Source organism: Neopelma chrysocephalum, unplaced genomic scaffold, assembly GCF_003984885.1.
Source record: "Neopelma chrysocephalum unplaced genomic scaffold, ASM398488v2 Primary Assembly neopelma1_132, whole genome shotgun sequence".
Taxonomy (NCBI): Eukaryota; Metazoa; Chordata; class Aves; order Passeriformes; family Pipridae; genus Neopelma; species Neopelma chrysocephalum.
Window position 1 is genome coordinate 1445888 of NW_020897794.1, and position 23327 is coordinate 1469214.

Below are 23327 nucleotides of genomic sequence, written 5' to 3' on the forward strand. Positions count from 1 at the left end.
AGCTCTCACTGTCATCCCAGGGCACAGCCCTGTGCCCACCGTGGGGGCCAGGAATGTGGGCACTCGGCAGAGCTGCTTGTCCAAGAGAAATGCAAATATGGGACAATCAGCCTCTGCAGCAGCAGAGTGGGATGTGATGAAACCCAATCAGTTAATAACCCTTCACGGCACTGGGAGGATTGTAGGTGAACGTGCTTTTAAATAACTTTTTTTTTTTCCTCACCAGAACTATTCCTCAGTGGTTTTTCCTGAAAAAAAAAAGAGCTAATTCTGGTTTGTGTCTGGCACAAGGGGCCACTGGGTTCACAGCCCAGAGCTCTGCCATTGCATCCTCCTGCCCTCTTTTGGCTCCTGAAAAGGCACCTCCTTCCTTGCAGGTGGCCCCCTGAGCCTCCAGCTGCCGGAGAGGGGTCCCATGGGGCTCTCACCTGGAACCCCAGGGACGCTGCCCCACGGAATGTTGCACTGAGCTACAGCTGCTGGCACGGGAACAAACACCGCGGGAGCAAAATGGCTCAACAGACAGAGCTGATGAGCACGAGGAAGAGGAGGCTGTGAGACCCGGATAGTAATCAAGGCTAATTTGTTGATTTGCCATCCGGAGTCATTTCTTACATTATTTTTTTTCCCCCTACACAATTTGTTCGGGGAGGGGGGAAGGGGGGGTGAGCTCTCCATCCTCTGCCGAGCTCCGAGCGAGCTCCGTCTGCCTGATTAGGGGCTGTCGGGATGATTGATGTGTTCTTGCTGGAGAAGGTGAGTCCCTGCGCGGTGACAGCTGCGTTTGACAGCCCGGCAGGGACGGGTCCTTGCCAGCACCCTCCTCTTCCCGCACCTCTGCGTTCCCAGCTGGACAGCGCTGGGCTCTGGCTCCGGTGGGACGTGTCCTGCCAAGGTCAAAGCCTCGGAAACGCCAGCATCCTGCCCAGCACGGCCCCTTGGATCCCCTGGATAAGGATGGGGGGGAAGGGGCATCCCCTGGGCAGGCAGTGCCCCTGCCCAGGGCCCTTGGTTTTGTGTGGAGGTGCCGGATGCTTTGCTGCCTTGCAAGGGCTGGTGAGCCGTGACGCTGCTGGGAGAAAATACCATATACCGGGGAAAAAAATCTTACTTAAGTCTTTGCAAAGTCACAGATAATGCACTGTGAGAGTGAACAACCAGGATGAAAAATAATTGCACTCCTATTTTTCTCCGGCTTTTCTTATCAACGACTTTATCACCTTTGGTTTTATTTTACACCTTATTTAGACTTTACTGTAATCCCAGCTATTTCACCATTGACACCTCCTTAATACCTTGTCTAACACCTCTGACACCTCCTGGCTAATGCCCAGCCCCGGCTCCAGCGCAGAGCAGGAACAGAAAAGAGCTGAAATGGAGAGAGGGAAAAATTATTTACTGCCCAGGCTCTGTGAATAATAACCTCTGAGGAGGAGGTGGGGGCCAGCCCTCCCCGTGCTGCTGAACTTTGATACCTGCCACATCCGTCTCCATCTGCCCATTCCCAGCTACGGAACAACGGTGCCACGAGTGTTCCGCGGGAAGGAGAAGTGAGAGGATTTATTGTTCCAGGGAAACTGCAACCCAGAAAGGCTCAACTTAGTGAACTGCAGCGAATTAATTCCTCTCACTTGGGCACCCTGCGCAAAGTTCAGCCCCATTTGAAATATTCCATTTCCGTGGGTCTGGTGCTGACCTCAGTGCCTGCTGCCCCCCTCCACCAGGTCTCTCCACGGTGGTGGGGCTGTGGCTGGGGCTTTGTCCCTGACTGCCAGCCCTGAGGGTGCTTTTTAGGGGCTAATTCTCCTTTGGCAGCTGGGGATGGTACCTGTGGGTTTGCAGGGAACCCTCCTTTGCAATATTGAGGGAGTTTCTAAAGAGCTCTTGGCTATTCCTGGTTTTCTAGTGGAGAGGAGGCTAAATGGGGTGCCGGGGCACCTGATGGGTTTTCAGTATCATAGAACCATGGAATGGTTTGGGTTGGAAGGGACCTTAAAGACCATCTTGTTGCATTCCCTGCCACGGGCAGGGACACCTTCCACTAGCCCAGGTTGCTCCAAGCCCCGTCCAACCTGGCCTTGAACAATTCCAGGGATGGGGCAGCCACAGCCTCTCTGGGCAACCTGTGCCAGGGCCTCCCCACCCTCACAGGGAAGAATTTCTTCCTAATATCTGGCCCAGTGGTCTCCAACAAGGCTGACTTTTCCTGACCTGAAAAAAATCCCACTGAACCCCAGTGCGGGGGATAACACAGCACTACGCTGCATTTTTCCTCTTCTCTCCGAGCCTAAAGACCATGGCTACATTACCTAGATTTAACTACCCATTACACAAACTATATCTCTAAAGCGAGGGATATGGCAGCTTTATTATAAGTTTATTACATGCTAATTCAAGCAAATAAATTTGCTCCAGCTGTGGAGCAAAGGAGATTAATAACCTCGAAGATCACTTCGCTGCTTTGATGAGTTTCTTGAACAGAGTGGAGTATATTTAGGAAGAGCAACTAGATTAGTCAAAAAACCCCTTTAATTATTAGTGACACTGTGCAAACTGCTTCCTACGAGTGGAATACCAACTACTTAACTCCCTGACCTTATTATTCAAATAAACACTCCTTATTATAGCGACATGACTTGCTCATCAACACATCAGATCAGCTGCCTGGGTGGGGGTCTGGGGGTCCCCGCTGTGCCGGCAGCCGCCAGCTGGGGCTGTGTGAGGGGTATAACGACCCGAAAGGGTTTGAAGAGCTTCACGTGCCACACAACGAGCAGGGAATGGCTCTGCTGGAATGCTCTCGGCACTCGCCCCTTCCCCTGCTCGGGGTGTTGGTACTGGGTTTTATTCTGCAGTTAATTTAGATTTTTCTGCAAGTGTTTTAAGTGTGGAAGCTCTGAGCTGCCTCGGTGTTGCTGATGTTTTAACGTGTGGATTGTAGAACAGCCTTGGGGAGGGGACTGTGGGGTTGTTCTTGTCGTTGGTCCTCTCCAAGTGATGGTTGCCCACCTGTTTGATGGAATCCAGGGAAATCTGCACTTGCTGGTTTGTCTCCGTTGTCTCTGGGGTGCTGGTGGGATGCTGGAGCAGGATGAGGGTTTTTCTTCCCCTTTTCAAAGGTAAAAAGCAGGAGAAGAGGGGCTTCCAAAGATGATTACAGATGTCATGAAAACATATGTGGGCGTTTGCCAAAAAGCAGACGGTTGTCAGAGAGACTTCCCAGCACAGAGTTTTACCCTGGAAGTTTTTCTGGGCAGCACTGAGCTCCCTGAGACGCTGCAGGATCCCGGAGATGGTGGTTTGGGAGGGCAGCAGGAAGCAGGTGCTGGCACAGCCCTGCAGCACCCACAGAGCTGCGGGGAGCTTGTTGTGCCTGTGATGGGAACAAACCCCCGCCTGTTTGGGTGGGAATGGTGCCCTTTTGCTCTTTGCCACTTGGCAGCGAGAGAAGGGTATTTGTGACCCTGTGCCAGGGCCGGGATACGGGAGGGATCAAAAGGCACCTTCTGCCTTCTCCCAAGGGGAAACGTCCCCGGTGCCTCATCCCGCGCCCTTAAACCGCAGCGGCTGCCCTTGAGGCTGACGGATGGAGGCGGCGGCTCCGGCGGAGCAGAGAGGACACGGAGCAGCGATCTGCATCACTAGTTGCTTCCCTTCATTTTCTCCGGTCCCGTTTTAGCCGCCGGCCCAGCCGGACTCGGTGGATGCTCAGGGGACGGGGAGCCCGGAGGTGCCGCAGCGCGGGGAGGGGGCCCAGGGTCCGTCCGCCGTCTGTGGGGACAGTGTGGGTCCAACCACCCTTGGAAAAGCAGCAAATCCAGAATATTCTCCTGCCCCTGTGCTTCCCGCTCTGCCGTCTCTCCGCTGCAGAAGGCAGCAGCCCCTCTGCCTTCAAACAGTTTCTATTCTATGTAGAGCAAGCAAAAAATGATGTGTTAAATACAGCCCGGGCTGAAGCTCTGAATCAAATCAATTCCTTTTTGATTCTCCAGGCTTTTGAATCCCCGGCCCTGCCGGAGGATTGTTAGCACAAGAATGGGGCTGAAGGAGCAATCCTTTCGCAGCGCTATTGACTCAATTATTTTGCCTCTTGATTTTCTATGAGCGGCCGCGCCGATATTCTGATTGCTAATGGCAGAGCATTGTTCCGCACCTCGGGCTGGAATGCCGACGGCCGGGGCTGGAGCACCGCCATCCCCCCGCGCTGCGGGTGGCATCGGGGCCTCGTTTTTATTTTGATGGATGCGAACCGCAGCGCACGGGGGGATGCGCGGGGCGCGGGCGTTTCACCGCGGGGACCCTCCGCCGGGCTCCGGGGCTGCCGCTTGCAGAGAAAGGGCTCCGGGATGCGCCGGTGACCTTCCCCCGTCCGCCCCAGCATCAGCCGCGCTCCTGGGATGTTCCCCCGCGGGATCGATGGGGCCAGCGCGGCACGAAGCGGCGAGGTTGCATTTACACAGGGTCACGGCTATCAATATTGACAGCTCGGCCGCGCGTCCTTTGGGCCGGCGTGTGCTGTCAGCCGCGTTAGCGATGCCCCAGAGGCCGCCTGTGCCCCGAGCCCCGAGCGGGGGGCGGCGGGGGGTTGGCACAGGTAGCTCCAGCCCGGTGCCCAGGTGATGGTGCCGTGCCCGGTGCTCAGGATGTGATGCTGAGCCCGGTATCCTGAGCCTGGCACTGGGTGCTGCACCCCTCCTGGTGTTCGCCTCCCTTCAGCATCTCGGCTCAGGCGTCCTTTGCTGTGTTACCCAGGCACTGCTGCGGCAAAGCAGGACAGGGATGGGACGTGGCCTCGGATCCACCTCCAGCCAGGAAGGTTTGGAGCCCACAGCCCAGCCGGGCTCACTCTTTCAAGATAAAAGAGAGGAATTCCCCACCCATCTAAAGGTGGTGAAGGACCGATAGGAAGCACTTTGAATCTTTGGATGAAAGGGGCTGGGAGGAACAAAACGCTGCCTTGCTTTGAAGAAAGATGCAAAGCCCTGTATAATTCCTGAGCAGTTTTACTGGTGGCTCAAACACGTCGCAGGCTTAGAAAAGGCAAAAGTAGGAACTTTCACCTGCTTTTTATTCTTGCTGACGTTTATGTCACATCGGTGCCCACAAGGTGCTCTGAAGGATGTGCCCGTCATCACCAAGTGATGGACACACTGGAAGTGCTGATTCTGTACCTGCTCCCGTCCCTCCATGACTGGAGCCAGCCAGGGTCACCCGGTTAATGCACGTTTCAGTCTTCATTGCCTTTTTAACTAGTTTTTAATCAGTAATTATTAGTGAGTGGGAGCGGTGTGCAGGCTCCTCTCTCCCGCTCCCACAGCGAGTGCCACTCAATATGTCACAGCAATTAGCACCCAGTGGCAGCAGCAGACTGTGGGCTGGATGATGCCACCATCACTGGGACCTCAGCTGGTCCCCAGGCTGCCAGGAAATGCAGCAGAGAATGGGAACGTGCCTGAGCATCATCAGCCCTGACCCCATGAGGGTTGAGTTGTTAATGTTGGAAAGGTCAAGCTGGGTGGGGAGACTTGGGGACCTGGGCTGGCTGCCAACCTGGGATACAGTGGCTTGGAGGAGTGGGTTTTTCCACTCATCCCAGAAAGAGACTTTGATTTCACAAGGGCACGCAGTGATAGGTAAGGGGAGCACGGCTTTAAGCTGAAGGAGGGAGAAATTCTTCCCTGGGACTGTGGTGAGGCCCTGGCACGGGTTGCCCAGAGCGACTGTGGCTCCCCCATCCCTGGAAGTGCTGGACATGGCTTGGAGCAACCTGGTCTAGTGGCAGGTGTCCTTGCCCATGGCAGGGGGGTGGAATGAGCTGGTTTTTAAGGTCCAACCAAACCATTCCATGGTTCTATGATGTCCTTTGTTTGCCCCTCAGACCAGAACTGACGGAGCGGCGGCTGCGCGGGAGCCAGGGCCGGCCCGTGGGAGCCTTCTCCAGCCTGCTCCGTGCTAATTCCAGCCGTTGCCGTGGAGGTAAATAGCAGGAATCAGCCTTTGCCTGATGCACAAACGGAGTCAAGTAGCGGTGCCCTTTGCAAAGCGCTAATGAATTACAAGTGTCTCTCCACACACAGGCGCTGCCACCGCCTCGTGACCAGCTGAAAACCGCAGCCCTGCGCCCCCGACGTGTGGAGCTGCTGGAATTGCTCATGCCTGATGGTATTTAAAAGAATTAGATGCAGAATGGTATAGAGGGGTGGGTTTTTTGGGGGTGGGTTTCATTATCATCGGGGTTTCGGTGCTCTCAGGCTGGGTGGCACCACGGCTCACGCTGCCGCAGGGACCAGTACCCAGCGGAACAAATGAGCTTTAAACCCCTCTATTTTATTATTCTTTATTAATAATGAGGCGGCCCTTGTAAATAGCCATGAAAGGGAGTGCTTAAGCTCATAATTAATAAGTGCTGGCTTGATTTCTGCTGCTGAACTGCAGCCTCCAGATGCAAGGCTCTGCTGAAGAGCAGAGGGTGCTCAAATTCTCAGTGCAGGTTAATAAATGTGGGAAATACCCCCCGGGGCCCTGGGACAGCCTGGACAGCCAGTGTGGGGTATCACAGAGCTGAGCCCAATGGGGAGGGCTGGGGGATCTTGGGGCAGGGGTGTAGGATGGGGAATTGGGGGTACAGGATGGTGAGGGATGGAGCACAGGGATGCAGGAGCTTTCCTGCCCCGTGGGTACCACAGTAGGGACTCCCCAGGGCTTGGTGCCCGAAGCCCCCCACATGGGTGACACTGCACAACCCCAAGGGCCCCGTCTGCCTCCTGCAGCTCATCGGTTCAACTCGGCCATAAATGTTTATGACAGTAGGGAGAGAAAGTAAATCACATTTATCTCCCTTGTTTTCTTTATCGGGGCACTAATTTGACAGGGAAGGGAAATTTTTGCTTATTTTACAACTCTGATTTGGGCTGCAATTTGATTTCAGTAGCTGGGAGGCGAATGCAAAATCTTATTTTTATTCTGGAGCCGGTATAAAAATTTACATTTTGACACCGACCCCCACTCCCATTTCAGTGCTGCTACAGTGGGCCCGCGGGCTTCGCACAAAACACATCACCCACATATAATACACTCATAATTCACTAATGTTTGCTGAATGACAGGGTTAAGTGGCTGCTATTCCCTGCCTCCCACCACACTAATGTACTCCAGACCCGTGCTCCTTTTCTTCTGGATTGCAGTCAAATCGTTTCCTGCAGCCCTCGCAGTGGAAGCTCCTTCCAACCCCAAATAAACACGACTTCCGAAATTATTTTCATTTGTTTTTCTAATCTAATTTTCCCCTCGGTGCTCCACTAATCATCAATCCCATTAAGGGCTTGATGTGTTGACTGCTTTCCAGAGAGCCTGTCCTGCGTCCTGCCGTGCGCTGACCTTCACCAGCACCGTCCCTGCTGAGCCCCCCCGGCACGGCCGGACCCCGAGGGGATGCCTGGGGTGGGGGCTGCTGGGTTGGGGAGGTTTGTGGGTGCTGGTGGGGCTGCACCCCTGCCCAACTCCACATCCCAACCTCCCTGGGGAAGGAACCTGCAGGAACTTGTGTCATCCCAGGTGGAATAAGGTGAATGTTTAAGACCTAAGGGAGGACGGGAGGGGGGAGTTGGCTCCGCTCCATTCCGAGTGCCAAAGGGAAACAGCCTCTGGTGGAGTATCTGAGCTGAGAGAGGGTGTGAAGCCAGACAGTGTGTGCCACTCTAACGAGGAAAATACACAGTAAGGATGTGTGGGAATTCATCCAACTGGATTGGGAACACATGGCCACCCGCTGCCCCTCCTGGAAATGGGATTAGTGCTGATCATGCCAGAAAAGTGCCTGGTGGGGCACAGGATGAGGGACCAGACTTGGGGCACTGAGCAGGGGGACGAGGATTGTGCTGGTTGTGCTGAGCCAGCCCTGCCAGTGGGAACAGGAGGGGCAACAGGGTGATGGGTTTTTGGGGTATGAGGCTGACCTCCCCTCCCAGGAATAAATATTCCTCCCCCACCAATGAAAGGGACTCCACGGATCTGTTCAAAACAGTTTATTGTATTTTTTCGTCAGACAAACACATTGATTTCTGGACCACAGTAGAGGATGGAAACCTTTCACAAACTTATTTATTTGAAAATACAAATATAAAATTATACTTTCCACATCTGTGATGTGAGAGACCCCCATCCACATAGTATTTTACAACAGGGCTTCAGAAAGCCATACACAGAGACCTGAAAGATGCTTGATATATATAGATACATATATATATGTATATATATAAAAAAAAAGTCACTACCAAAGTTCTCATCAGTTCATACTAAAGTATAAAAGGAAGGGCTAGGCCTGCCACTGTGCCATAGTTTATTTAGGTACATTTATGACCACCTGAAATGCTCACTTGCATCCTAGTACTGATGGAGTTTTTCAGACCTCGTTACAACAGAGAATGACGGGGGGGGGGTTTTTGCTACCTACGACGGTCGACGCGACAGACGAGCCCACGGGTGGTGTTCACGGGGACGGCCCCGCGCCGGGGCCCGCCCTGCTCGGACACGGAGCTCTCGACACGACACAGTCGGACTTTGTTTGGGGGGAAACCGAGAACCGACCACGAGGATTTTTTTTTTTTTACTTTCTCGAGCTACTCCTTTTTTTTTTTTTTTTTTTCCCTCCTCCTCCGCGTGTGGTTTTTTTTTATTTTTTTTTTTTTTGGTAATTTTTATTACAGTATTAAAGTATTGCTTTAGCTTACAGAATCTCCTCACGTAGTGTTCGCGCGCGGCAACGGGTTTGACTGGATTCTGTACGTAGGAAAACTCTACAGTGTCTGTGCGCAGACCGGGATCTGCCGGTGTGTCTTCGATGCATCCTGTCTCTTCGCCTTAACTCTAACCTCAGTTTTTTTCCTCTCTTTTGAACTATTTCGCTTAAAAAAACAAACCAAACCACTAAAAAAAAGAATTCAGAAGATTCCACCCAAGAGACATCGCCATAGCATAAAAGACAGCTATGAGTTAGTGTTGGTTTTCGTTTTTTTGTAAACAGTTTCATATGCAATATCATACAGAACCATGGCTGGCCTTCAGTAAAAATGTAGTAAACTATATTGCTTTATTATTGATTATGTTGCATTGAGTGAATGGCAGAAACGAAACAAGAAGGGACTGTGGCTGGAGTCGCTAGCCCTCATTCACACTATGGATGAAAGCAGCATCCCAGGCTGCCGAGCAGGGAAGAAAAGAAATCCCAACACCTTTCAGGTCGTTATCACCCACAATTACCTAATGGTTTAACTAAGCCTAGCAAGATGTGTGACATTCACCAGCAGATGCTGCTGTACAATGGAAAAAAAATTAACTTACAGCAAAGAGAGCCATGCTACCTTAAAGTCCAAGCTACAAATTCAACTCAAAATGAACATTTAGGAAGTATAAGAAAAATTAAAAACCCCAAAGGACAGATCAGGCTTAGTTTTAATCAAGCCGATCCCAAAGGACTTGGATTACTTGACGGGGGAGGGTCCCCGAGGTCTTGTGGCTCCTGTAAAATGTCCCTGGTGTTGGGGACACGGCCTGTCCCACGGCACAGCCGGGCAGGGATGGACCCGCTGGCACTCTGGGTGCCCAGGTCCCCCAGCGGGGTGGAAATCTCTCTTTTTGGTCATTCTGGGGGCAGCGGGTCTGTGTGAGAGGTTTGGAAAGCAAAGGGCAACATCCCTCAGAGTGAGGGATGCCCAGAGAGGTTGTGGACTCTCCATCCCTGGAGGTGTCCAAGGCCAGGTTGGACGGGGCTTGGAGCAACCTGGTCCAGTGGAAGGTGACCCTGCCCACGGCAGGGGGTGGAACTGGATGGTCTTTAAGGTCCCTTCAGCCCAAAACCAGTTCATGATTCCATGATCCTTCACTCGCTGGGCTTGAGTAAAACAAAGGTGGAGCTGAACCTTTGTGCTGAAAAAAATTACAAAAAAACCCCCAAACAAATGAAGAAAAAGGGAAAAAAAAAAAATCCTTCAAAATGGATTTCTAGATGAGTGGGGGACTAACGTGAACCTTAGTCTAGGTAGCCACATCAAAACATCTCGGATTCCACGACATTTGTGCTATGGGCCACTGGGACTTCTCAAAAGGTATATAAACATCTAAAACATATTCACACAGATTAGCAATTTCTTCTGAGCATTCTTAAAAAAATATGTTTTTTTTTTTTCTCTTAGTAAAATCGTTTTAATATACCGTGCCTCCCTCTTTTAAAAAATAAATTAAAAAAATCCAGTTTTGCATATCTAGCATTAGCATTTAAGGTAGTATGGCACATCCCCTATCCAAAGTCAAGGGTGGGGATCTACAAATGCCTTAGGAGTTTGCCAGCATTTTTAACATTGTGAGACCTTTGGTTAGTTGAAACCGCATCAGATCAGCAAAAGAAAAATAATAAACAAGAGGAAAAAAAAAAAACAGAAAGAAAAGAGAAAAGAAAAAAAAAGGAAAACCTTCCCAAAATTATTAGCATTTTTTTTTCTTAAATAAGAGAAAGTTCTATCCTTACTGGTCCTAAATCTGAATAACTACATCTAAATTTTTAACCTTAATTACGATACACCTACCAATATGTACTAGAAGAGGAAGAGAGAAAGAGGGGGGGAAGAATTCACTACACTAGCATCAGGACAGCACTCTTACAAGATAAGCCATTTTATACACTATTAACATACAACAATGATCAACAAAGAATATTCTATGAGGTGACAGGGAATGGAGAGGAAAACCAACTGGTAGTACAGTACATCATCAACATTGACAAAATAGCAATAAAAAATTCCCTGACGGCACATTGAATCACAGGGAATTTGGTTCGTCCGCGTTCTTTTTTTTTTTTTTTTTAAAACGTTTTTATTTTTTAAAGAATCGTTTTATTTCTTTTATTACTTGATCAAGTCTCAATATTTAAAAAGCGTCCAGCATTTTGCTTAAACCTGGTTGTTCTGAAATAAGAAAAAAACCTAAAATATTACATAAAAAGCATGATTTTTTTTTTTTTAAAAACAAGAAAAACAAGGTTTTCTCCTTTCGGTTAGCAGTATGGTGCCTTGTTTTTGTTAAAGATGCCTTGCTCTACCTTGTCTATTGAATGTCTACATTAGTCTACTTGTTAGTAAAATTTACAAAAATAGGAGTGCAGCAGCTCTTTTTAACAAATGTCGCATTCAGTGTCTTATACTGGCTGTACCTAAAGTACCAAATTTATAAACGTAACAATTTAAAAAAATATTAATAAAACTTGTCAATATTACGTTAAAAAAAGAAGAAATATATCCACACTACAGTATGTTCTTAATGCCACCTACCATGTTGTACTTCTAGTTTGCTGTTGCAGGCCTATTTACCAATATTAAAAAAATTAAATTAAAAAATATCCTTCATAAGTTTCCTCCCCCAACAGAGGACCATATATATAACAGCCAAATATTAAACATGTGCAAATAGGAAACTGTCAGTTTTTCCCCTACCAGTCACAGTGCAATGATGTTTTATACTTTATTTCTTTTAAATTCTGTTTACAACTACAATAAATTAAAATCTTCCGTTGCTTCTAGGGTGAAACTTGTAGCACTGAGGTATTCCCAAATAAAAAAAAAAAAAATAGAAATCAAAACCAACCAAAGTTGCCTTCCTAATTTGTTGATACAGAAAAGTGATGGATAATAAAGGAAACCATGTGAGCTGGACACTGCTCTGCAGTGCAGGGTGCCCAGAGCGGCTGAAATGACTGGACAGCAAGTTGATCTAGTTTAAAACAATGACTGAAAAATAAAAAAAAAAAAAAAACAAAACCAAAATAAAGGTGTGCTTTGAACCGTAAATACGTTAAGTAGGAAAAAAATCGTAGCTTCTTGATCAGTCTTGGGAAAAAAGCAGGTTTTTAAATTAAAATAAAAAAATACCACTAGACTGTTCCTTTGTAAGCTGTGCACGTCTGAGAGCGAAGCTGCTGGTTTGAACTGGGAGAGCTGGGAGGGTCCCACAGCGTCACGACCCACCCCGGGCCAGCTCCGGCAGTCGCTCCAAAAGGCTACAACGTCCTTGTCTTTTTTTTTCTCTTCCATTTTCACAGAGAAACTGCCTTAGGCTGACTCCATCACAAAAATAGGTTTTGTATTTCTCTTTCTTAATAGCTTCTATGTAGTTAATGGAATTGTATTTACAGCATTTTATTATTTTTTCTTTTTTTTTTTTCAGAATTTCACGATTTTCAAAAAACCTTATATCACCTCTTTCAACGAAAAAAAGCACTTATATAGAAAAAAAGGACGCGCAAAAAGTTTGTCGCCCTCGCCTTATTGCCGAAAATAGAGAGAATCAGAGTTAACGAAGACGCCACAAAAGGAAAAAAGAAGGGCTTAGAGAGAACCTGTTGCTCATCCCCCCCCTCGTGCCCCACCGGTCCCCCCCGTGCCGTGCCCACCGCCGCAGAGCCGGGACCGGCGGCTGAGACTCCTGTCACCATCTCAGCATCCTTTAAGCAACAACAACTGCGTAAAACAGGGGAGGGGGAGGTGGGGAAAGAAAAAAAACCCAAAGAAACCCCTTAATATAACAGTTACACTATGGTTAGGCTTCGCTAGATACACAAAGAATTCCGACTACGTGGCTACGAGACTATGTCGAACGCTACGAAAAAATGTGGGTTTGGAGAGGTTTAAAAAGGGGGGTGGGGGGAGAACCCATCGAGAAAATAAAACGAACGAGAAATGGGTTTTATATACATACTTTTAAAAGCTGTTGTTTTTATAGTACAGCAGATTCATGAGATGATGAGAGAGATTTTAAACAACCCAAGTCCTTCGAGTGCCACCTCCAGTTTGTGTTGGCGGTGAAGATGATGATGATAATGATGTAGTGCTCAAAGTCTGATGAGATCACCCAACCGTGGGCCCCTTCAGAAACTTCGCCCCGTCTTGCCCGGACATCCAGAGAGACTCTGCGAGGGGAGAAGGTGGACATGGACATGGGGAGAGGGACAGTTAATTGAGGCCAATTAGGATTTTTAACAAAAAGAAAAAAAACCCCAAAGTGTTTGCAAACGCTTTGCAAAGCCACAGCCTGCTCTGATCCACGCTGAGGGTGGATGCAGAGTGACAGGCTGGAATGCCAAGGTGCTCCCTGGACAGCCCTCCCAAGAGAGGGTATTACCTCATGTGTTCCCTGCTCTCACTTTCCAGTTCCATCCCAGTTAAGCCTGGACTGGGTTCAGGCTGGGCTTAGCTGAGGGATGGGCTGGTTTAGGAACAGTAAAAATGTGACTTGGTACAGGGGAAGGACAAAAACTGTTCCTCAGGCATCTGTTACGCCAGGAATTTACATGGCTTTGGTAAAATGAGTTCTCTCTAAAGTACTTGGAAGGTGACAACTCCTACCCGGGCACGCTGCAGTGGCCAGGATTTATTTCATAACGGAGGCTTCAGCTTCCAATGCTCCGTCCCTGCTGGAGCTTAACGCTGAGATATATAATGTATAAAAGAGATATAAATATTAGGGACTGGTTCTGCAGGCAGCTGCTAGCAGGACTGGCTGTGGCGAGGACACTCCCTGGTCACAGATTTGGGATGACCTCCAAAACCCATTCCCAAACAGCTGTGCTCAGGGTGAGGTCCCACCAGAACCCCACAGGGATGTGGGAACTGATTCCTGCCCTGAGGACCTGCAGCTCAGCCAAATTCACCCCCTATGGCTGATTCCTGCCCTGAGAACCCACAGCTCAGCCAAATTCAGCCCCTACAGCCCCATCTTGCCCCAGGGATGTGGGGACAGCCGAGGGCCCGGCGGCTGCGGGATGTGCCACAGCCCCCAGGATCTCAAACTCAGCGTTCCTTGAGGAATTAATAATAAGGCTCATTTCCTCCTCTCAAAAATCTATTTTAATTAGTAATGAGCAACATTAAAAGCACTTTGTTTTTAAGTCGTTAATGGTTGGAGTCTTAACACTGGGCAGTAACTGATGGTTACGGGGATGTGCCGTGGTGAGAGCCGAGTGATTACAGCCCATCAATCTGGTGACGGCGCCGTCACCGCGCGTTATTAGCCTGAGTTATGATGTTCTGCTCAGGCTCCAGCCGGCCTCGGGTACCACCTCGCTCTTCCAAGGGCTGATGGCCCAGAAAACGTGAAGGGCTCTGACAAATTGATCGGCGAACAGACACCGATACGTGCAAGTAATAGCTGGGATTAAGCAAGACTGCTTATGGCACTTTCCCCTTTCCCATAAAAAACACTCCTTGCTGGAGCAAATCAATGTCAGGTAATCTTGGGGGGTGTGTGTGGAGATGGAGAGTAAACAGAAACCCCTTTTATCCACTAGTGTTTAGGTATAAATCTATTTTTACGTAATTTAAAGCTTCCAACCATTCTCCAGTTCCCAGCCCCTTGACTAACTGTAATTCTAACTTTGATTTTTGAGTTTAAAAAACGTGACAGTGATCAGGCAGCGCTGGGCAAGAGGCAGGGAAATAAAACCTGTAGTATCCATTCCACCTGCCTGCCAGGGCTCGGCGCTCTGCAGGCAAACCTGTGCCATTTAACTGGGATAACTTCTGCTTTCCACTGCATTTTCTAATCTATTCCATTCCGGGTGTTAAGAATATTTGTTTGCAAAGACGAATGTGCCAAAGGCCAAATAATAATAAAAAAATAAAAATTAAACATTTAATTAACTCGAGCTTAGTTCAAAGGGTAGGAAACTGGCAGCGATCCAGGGCCGCGGTGCTCAGGTAATGTCTTTAATTTAATTTGCTCAGGTTTAATTTTTTTTTAATCTTGATAATTGCTCTATGGTTACGACTTACAATGTTATCTTTTAGCTGTAATATTTGGTACAGCACTTAATTATGAATGATGGTTTCTCCATAGTAAAGCAGTGGGGCTCAGCTATTTTTAGACCAGTGCGCTGGGAGCAGATCTCTGATCCCACTGGGATTGCTGGCTGCTGGCCCTGGGGTGACTCCCCACAGCTTTCTGGGTTTTCTGCAGGATTTCCTGCTCCTCAAATTATTGCACAAAGCACGATGAATATGAAAAAGTAACTTTTGGGGGGGGGGGTAGCTCTGGATCTGCCTTCCAGTTTCCAACCTGTGAGGTTGATTTGAGTAACACAAATCACAGAAAGGAATGATTAAAGGCCAAGGAAAGACGAAATGAAGATAAAAAATTGTTCACTTAAAGTAAATATAGGGGAGATGGTAGTTCAGCACAAAGTACAAATGGGATATACTGTAATACCTCCAAGTGAGATGGCAACCAACCATGTGTAACGTTTCAATGGTATCCATTTGTAAAAGCCGTTGCAATCAAAGGTCCCTAAAATTGTACAATTGTTAAGTTCATCAGTGCTCTATACATGGGAACAGCTGATTATTAATTTTGCCAAGAAATTATCAAAGGACTTGAAAGACTGTGTTGCCAGCATGAATAGGGATTTCCAAGAGCTGTTCTGGTCACCAGGTGTGCTCAACCCTATGGTTACCTTTCCGAGACCATCATCTTCTCATTCCCCCAGGTGCAAAAATAAGCTTTGGGGTCTTCCCTTCTTTATTTTTAAACCAGGGTTAGTAAATGGAGAGTGTTAAATAAATATGTATGTAAAAAAAGCTACGGGATTCTTTGCAGTTATTGGGGGAATTAAGAGGCTGCCAATCTGCAGGTTAATTATAAAATGGTTTGGGGGAGTTAGTGCAGACAAATCCGGACACCCAGGCTTGGACCTCACATCCTATCACTTGAAAAATTGGGATATTGCTGAGGTCAAAGTGCCCAGGTTTTCAAGCACAAACAGGTCTTTCTCTTTAGGTGAAAAAAGGAAACAAGAGGTTTTTTAAGTGGTGACAGGTGGCAGTTTGAACTGATGTAGCTCCTAGCAGAGCAGCAATATTCCATGTTTGGTACTAGGAATTGATCCACAGGGATTGTCAAGTCCCCGGTGTGACCATGGGAGGGGCAGGATGGGAAGAGCACAAGGGCACAAAGGGAGGCAGAGGGTTGGTTTGTCTTTTTTGGGTACCGGTTGCTCATGCAATGGAAGTAACACAACTTCAGGAAGTTTGTCTGCACTACACTCCCACTCCCCCCCCATCCAATTCCACCAGGGACTTGAGTTCTCCGCCCAGTTTGAGGGAACCTCAGGGGAGCCTCTGTACTTCCTCGTCGTACAAGAGGAAAAAAAAAAAAACAACAAAACCCTCATAATTTTACTCCAAAAATGGCAAGAGCCTCCGATGCAGACGGAGTCTGGGCGAGTGCCAGCGGCGGCGGGGGCAGCCCCATTCATGCTCACACACAGTGACACAGCCACGTGCAGCCTGGTTAAGCCAATCTATGCCCTCATTAGTGCGATCGCAGACCCAACGCGGCGTTAGGAGGCACCTCCCGGTGACCCCACGGCGCAACGGAAGCCACTTGCTCGTAACCTGCAGATCTGAGGGACTGGGAGTGATGCCACGACCGGCTGGAAGTGATTCCAGAGGTCAGCAAACAGGTGAAGGGCAGCAGGACACGGTTGTTCCCTCGCCAGGGTGGCTGTGGCCAACCAGGGGGTCCCACCAGCTGAATTAATGAGCTGATTTAGGTGGGAGCAAGGGACTGCTGCTCTATCAGCCAGGATGGGTGGCTGGGCTGATATAAAGCCCATATGGATAAGCAGGGATTTAAATCCCGTAATTATTAAATATTCCCCCTTTGAGACGTGTCAGGTCTGGCTGAGGAAGGCTCCAGACGAGCGTTTATGTCAAGGGAGGTTCAGGCTGGATATCAGGAATAATTTATTCACCCAAAGAGTGTTTAAGCACTGGAATGGGCTGCCCAGGGCAGTGGAGTCATCCCCATCCCTGGAAGCGTGGCAATTTGTGACACAGCCTGGTTGACAAGGGGGTGATCGGTCAAAGGTTGGAACTGACGACCTTGGAGGTCTTTTCCAACCTCGACGATCCCGTGATCGATGATTCCGACGATTCCAGAGTGGTGGGGCTGGGCACAGCTCTCGCAGGTTACGGCAGCAAGGCGCCGGCGCTCGCCATCGGGTCACCACCACCAAACCCCAGGAGAACCCCCCTCCCAACCCCGTTAACAACCCCCCCGGCCCGGGCAGCGCGTCCCCCGCGGTACTTACGGCGATCCCGTGTCCGAAGCCGGAGCCCGGCTGCGGGCTGGCGGCGCTTATGTAGTTACCCACGCCGGAGTCCTGGCTGGCCGTGCCGTAGAGATCCGCGACGGGCCCGGGGCTGTTGGCCCCGGGGAAGCCTCCGGGTCGCGCTGGGTTGGAGCCTGCCGGGGAAGCGGGTGCGCCAAAATTCGGTTGAGCACTGTAGCTATTCAAGACTGGTGTGCAGAGAATAAAGCTGGGTATGAGGCCAGACGCCGGGCATGCACCGGTATTACAAAGCCAAACACCAGAATAAACAGCCTAGGCCCAATTCTAACACTTAACCAAGGCCATGCGAGAGGAGAGCAAGTACTGGAGAAGAGTCAGCCCGGACTACTACGAAGCTTAGAGCTCCAAAAATATATATATGGATATATATAAAAAAAAAAAAAAAAAGAACAATCATTCAACACACTACTGCAACCAGAGACTGGAGGTGCTCATTTTCACCAAATTATCACAAAATATAATAGGTATTTTTCAACATCTGACTTGATGCTCATGCAGTAGTAACAAGTTCTCTAGGTCTGGGCACGCCGAGACAGCATTCACATCCCATGCAAACTACAAAGGAACTAGTTTGAGACTACACATTGTGGTAATATTGATATTAAAATGTTGACAGCAAATAACTTCAATCACGTCTAGGAAAATAGTTTTTTTTGGATCCATTCGATACTTTTGGAAAAAACCCGCCCTTTTAGATCAGTAAGCTGTAGAAATAGTTCAATAGTTGATTTTTTTTTTCTTTAAATGGTATGGAATGGAACAGTTTGGATTTTTTTCTTTTAAATATGACCAAGGAGAGTGTTGTTTTATTTAATTTTTTTTCCTTTTGATTTGGAGAGCGAAGACCTACCTTCGTCTCCAAAACCATGCTTGGGACATCAACCAAAATTAAACAAATAAATAAAGATCAAAAGCAAAAAAATAATTCCAGAGGGTGGATGACAACTCACCTCCTAATGTGGAAGTAAAAGAAAATTTTATTTTTTTTCCTCCCTTTATTTTTTTTTTTTTGAGAAAGAAAAACAATGTAAATAAGAATGACACTAAAGAAGAGATTTAGATATTAAAGCATGTTAGATGATCAGGCTTCTGGCATTTCTCACGGCTGCTCTTGGATGTAGAATTTATGAACAAGAAGTTTCGATGCGAAAGGAAAGTCAGCGGACGGGGAGGAGCTGGATGGAGATGGCTGCGGGAAGCTGGAGCTACACCTGGGTGGCACCTGCAAGGTCCCTCAGGAGCACACGGAGCACGGTCCCCCCACACCCACCGGGGCCTCACGGTGTCCCCACTGCGGGCAGCCCCGAGACACAAATGACCAACGGGGTTCAAACCACCAGGTGCCCCCACCAGGCACCCAACCCCATCACCTCCATCACCAGCCTGCCAGGCTGAACCAAGACTCCTTCAGCCTTTTTCCTCTGGCTGCAACTTCCCATGATCTTCATTAAACTCTACACAATGGGTTATAAAGCCTGGCAGCCTGCACTGCCCCTCGCTCCCAGAGTTTTCCTGGGCATGGAAGCCAATCCAGGAGCAAGCCCCGAGCTCTGGCCTCGGCAGCACCACACGTGGGCTGTGGTGGGCTCAGCCTGACCTGCTGTGGAGCCACCACCTGTCCTGCCCTGGCCCCTTCCCCTGCATCGCCCGCCCAAGGGGGTCCCCGGTTTTCAAAAGAATGAATTAACTGGTCAAAAAAAGGCCACCCCGCAGTTGGTGGCTCTGTGGTGACAGGAAAGTCAATTTTACAAAATAAATGATTCACTGCAGCTCTGAACTGGTAACAGGGGAGGGTAAGTAGGACATCTAAGCTAGCAAGTTAAAAGAAATAAGGCATCAGAGAGTAAACAGATTTTGGACTTTGCTGGCAAACAAAGTGCCTTTTTTATTATTAAAGATTAAATGTCAAGATAACATTTGGCCTTCTCACTCGTGAAGAAAAATATCCAGCTGAGATGTTCCAAAGCCCTTTATTACTAGAAGCCAGCACTTTTCCCTTTTTTCCTCCTTCTTGTTCAATAAAATGGATGCGAATTTTCCTGCCAAGTCACACAGAAAACCCAGTTGGCCGGTCTGAGCGACAGCAGGAGCACAGAGAGGGGATCCTGTTAGGAAAATACTCCTGCAAACCCCGTGGCAGCACCAGGGAAGGCCATCACCACCACCCTGGGGCACGGGCAGGGACAGACAGACATCACCGTGGCATCCAGAGGGACAGGGCTGTGCCACCAACCCCTGCACGGTGACAAGGGGCACACTTGTGTGTCCTGAAACCTTGAGAACAGCAAACGGAGACTGAGGAGCCAGAGAGATGCTCTGTCCCTCCACATCCTACCCCGGGCACTCTCATTTGCATCTCTAGGATTGGAAATACAGCTTTCCTACCTGCAGGAAGACCTGGCACTGGGTTATTCAAAGTCCTGACTGCAGGCAGGTAACGTAAGGAAAAGGTAATTTTTCCACCTACTGACCATGGGGTGAATGCTCCATGCTGCTCACGGGAGTGCCCACGGAAAACAGGCGTGGCAAAGGCTGTGCAGAGGCTGCCATGCCCTGGCACCGCTCCACGTGATGCCTGAGAAACTTCACAGAAAGGGCTGGAAGCTTTTCCAGAGCCAACACTTCACTCCAGATCCAATAAATGAAACAGAAAGCTCCCATAATTAGCAGGAGGCTCAGCACGCCTCAGAAAGCCACATTCTAACGAGTCGCTCAGCTGTGGTTGGTTGCCAAGTATTTGTCTTCTTCCAGGAGCTCAGGTGAGCTCACATGGAGCAAGAGGCACCTTTACCATGGCTCGGAAACAACAGCAAAGGGGACCTTGAACAACTTCCCCAACACACAAATCCTGATGCTTTCTTGTAAGAAATACCTGGAAACAAGTTTGTTTTACACAAACCGGGAACAATCTGAGACTCAAAGGAAGAAGAAAAAATGCCTGAAATCCTCCAGACTCCAGACACTGCTTCAGCAAGAAGAGTTAAGACTTTCTGGAGACATGTCAGTATGACAAAGTTGTGAGGAGGCAAGAGCTGTGCAATCACAGAGCACTAACACCAACTCCTTGCAGGCTGGAAGGAATTGGAGACTTTCCCCCGGCCACTGACAACTCACAGCAAGAACAGGATTCAGGGCAGACATCTGGAAGTTCACTGCTGAAGAACTGCCAGGGGACTGTGCTGCCCCAAGAGGGGAGGGAACCACTGACCGTATCCTGATGCCAGTCAGTGTGGGCCTGACCTGCTGCCTGGTCCCAGCAGAGGCACTGGCCGAGCTGACCACGAATCTCCAGACTTTGGTTTGCTGGCAGTACCCACCAGGCTGACTCAGCACTGCCTGAGGGCTGGCAGGGCCATCTCTTCCCCTCACAAGGACTGCCAGCACTCAGGAAATCCTGGCAAAGGACCCATTTCCAACACGCCCCAAAAGGTTCTGGTCCCATTTCCCAACCAATTGCGCAGGAAGCCAATCCTGCACCGGGCGACTGCACAGCTCCGAGGCTGTGCTTAAGTGCCTCCAGCTCAAAGGCTTCCTCTATGCATAATTTGCAATCCCAAGTGTCCCCTGGAAGCCCTGTGATAGATCAAGGTCAGCAGAGACGTGGAAAAGATTAGATGTGCCTGTAAGTCACAGCCAACCACCTTTTTATCTTCAGCCCCAGTGATCCTCCATCCTCTGGGCTACAGAAGCTCCTTCCTACCCCGATGGAGATCAAGGGCCAGCAGTCAGGAGCTGTGGCAGTGATGGGAACAGGGCAGTATAATGTCTTGCTCGCTTCACTTTGAATTTGCTGTGGTTTTCTTACAGAAAAGGCTCTGAGCCAGTGAATTTTGATCAGCAGGTGAACGTTTGCCTGCAGGCCAGAGGGACAGGCTTTGGGGAGCCTGGGGCTTATTCTGCCCAGTGTCACGGTGCCTCGGGGAGCACTGAAAAACAGAGAGGGAGAGCAAGATGGGGCACAAAACATTATAAAAAATGTAGGTTCACAAATCAGCCCCAGAACAGGCGTTTTTTTAATGCCAAGTGTCGGCGCTGGTGGAGTTGGGAGCTGCTGTGCAGGGCTGGCACAGCAAGAGCTGCACCTCTTCAGGCAGCGAGGCTGCTTCATTACAGACTCCTCCTGGCGTCCTTCAGCAGAGCTGTCTTTATCCCCATCTAACACGCGTGCAAGATGATTTTCAGTGTTCAGGCAACAAGTGATTTATGTCAAGGAGCCAAGAGCTGGAACCCCAGACAGCCTGGCAGGGGCAGGAGGCTCAGGGCTGCGCATCCAGCGCCCGCTCCTGCAAACAGCCGTGTTAACACAGACCCTGCTCACACGTTAATCCGTGTTCAACAAGAAAGGTCATCACTGAAAGATAAACTCTCTCTCGATGAACTCTTGAGAAATTGCAGAGTCAGGGTTCCTGCTGACATTTGCCTTGCAAGTGCCGTGTTACACCAACGAGGGCGGGTAAAGCACAACAAGCTGGATGCTGGAATCCCACCCAAATAAACTCCGTTCAGCACGAATGATGAAGGGAAAGAGGGAGGGGAAAGGAGAAGAAACGTGAGGATTTTGACATTACTGTCCTACAAGGGGAACCCGCACGGTACCAGGCTGACAGTCAGGCCCTTAGGGACTAGTAAATGAGACCTGATGACAAAGAAACAGTTTTAAGCACCACTAAAATAAGCTGCAGTTCAAAGGAAACAAACCAGGGAAGATACAGACAGAGCAGTAAGACAGACACTGCATGGGGATCACTGTCCCCTGCACACAGCCCACCCGGAGCCTTTGGTGACACTTTCCTCTCCTACAGCACCAAAACCCAAAGATTTAAACACCATTATGGGGGGTAATAACAAATATGAGTATTTCAAAAGTTAGGAAAAAAAAAAAAAGGTGAGGAAGGGTGCAGAATGTGGTTGGAGAAATGTCTGGTTGCCTTCCCTGCCACGGTGCACAGGCAAGGAAACCCTCACGTGTGAAAGAAACCACCACGATTTACTGGATTTCCTCTCTGAGCAGAGGCAGGATGTTCAGGATGAGATATAGCACCCTGTTACCACAGCCAGAAATACGTTTTGCACTTGAGAAAGGACCTGAGAACAGAACAGAGCCAGCTGGAACTGCCCCAGCTTCTCCCCATCCACAGGCACCCACATCCCTGCCTTCACCCTGCAGAGACATGGGGTCCGTGGGTCACACTGGGACCCCAAGCCTGCATGTGTGAGTTGGTCAGCACTAAACCAACACTCCCAGAGACCTGTCTAAGGCCCCTTGTTGGCTGCTGGCATCTCCTGGAGAGGGGGCTCCTTGTCCCTGGGCAGCCATGCACAGGGTGGAGTGGCTCTGCAGGCAGTGGTGGGCTTGGCAGTGCGGGGTTAAAGTTGGACTCTGTGATCTTAGAGGACTTTTCCAACCTAAATGATTGTATGATTCTATGATTCTCATCAGAAATCCATTTTTCATCTCATGTCAGGCATATTCTGCACCCAGTGCTGGTCATCCCCAGCTCTTTCTCTCCTCCAAGACCGTCCTCATTCCTGCCTTGTCCCACCATCTCCAGGGTGGATTCCTGGACAAATCCAGGCTTCTTCACAACTTGTTGATCCAGCGCTCTAATTTCTGGATGACTCTCTCATCTACCATAAACAGCCACGCACAATTTGGCAGGCATCTCTACCATCAATGTTTATGATAATAACTAAACGTGCTTGAAAGCAGCAGGAAATTTTCAATATAACTATCATTAAGACAAAATGCTTTAAATCAAAGCCATTACCCACCACCAAGACTCAAAGCTCACAAGATTAGGCTGTTTTTCTATCTTTATGAAAAATTCATAGAACATGCTGCAAACATCATCTTCCAGCTTGGAGGAGTAAATGATATAATAACATCGAAGGCACAGGGATGGGAGCAGGCAGGGGATGGGGGGCAGGGGACTGAGCAGCCCAGCTGGGACAGGGACTGCCTCACACTCTGGTGGCATTTAATTTCAAAGCCAGGCTGGAGCAATCTGATGTAGTGGAAAGTGTCTCTGCCCATGGCAGGGGGCTTGGACTAGATGGTCTTTAAGGTCCCTTCCAATCTAACCCCTCTCTAGGATTCTACAATTCTATGAATTTGAGTCACTTGGGTCTGGATTTTAAGAGAAGACTGTCACAG

General features: G+C 49.1%; 1 protein-coding gene across 14 annotated transcripts in view; it reads right to left on the minus strand.

Annotated features, from left to right (window-relative positions):
* Positions 1–8009: 8009 nt before the first annotated feature.
* The window catches only part of MSI2 (musashi RNA binding protein 2), a 221624-nt gene continuing 206306 nt past the window's right edge, over positions 8010–23327 (minus strand). For 5 of the 14 annotated variants that reach the window (XR_003536759.1, XR_003536758.1, XR_003536757.1 and 2 more), the window contains 3 exons: positions 17132–17286; positions 15250–15327; positions 8010–12955 (listed from right to left, as the gene is read on the minus strand). Coding sequence is in view for 9 of the 14 variants with exons in the window: in XM_027698816.1 (XP_027554617.1) it covers positions 15286–15327; positions 17132–17286 (197 nt within the window). In the remaining 5 variants the exon portion in view is untranslated. Of the gene's footprint in view, positions 12956–15249; positions 15328–17131; positions 17341–23327 lie in introns of all 14 variants that reach the window. The other 9 variants (XR_003536760.1, XM_027698817.1, XM_027698812.1 and 6 more) reach the window with 5 other exon arrangements.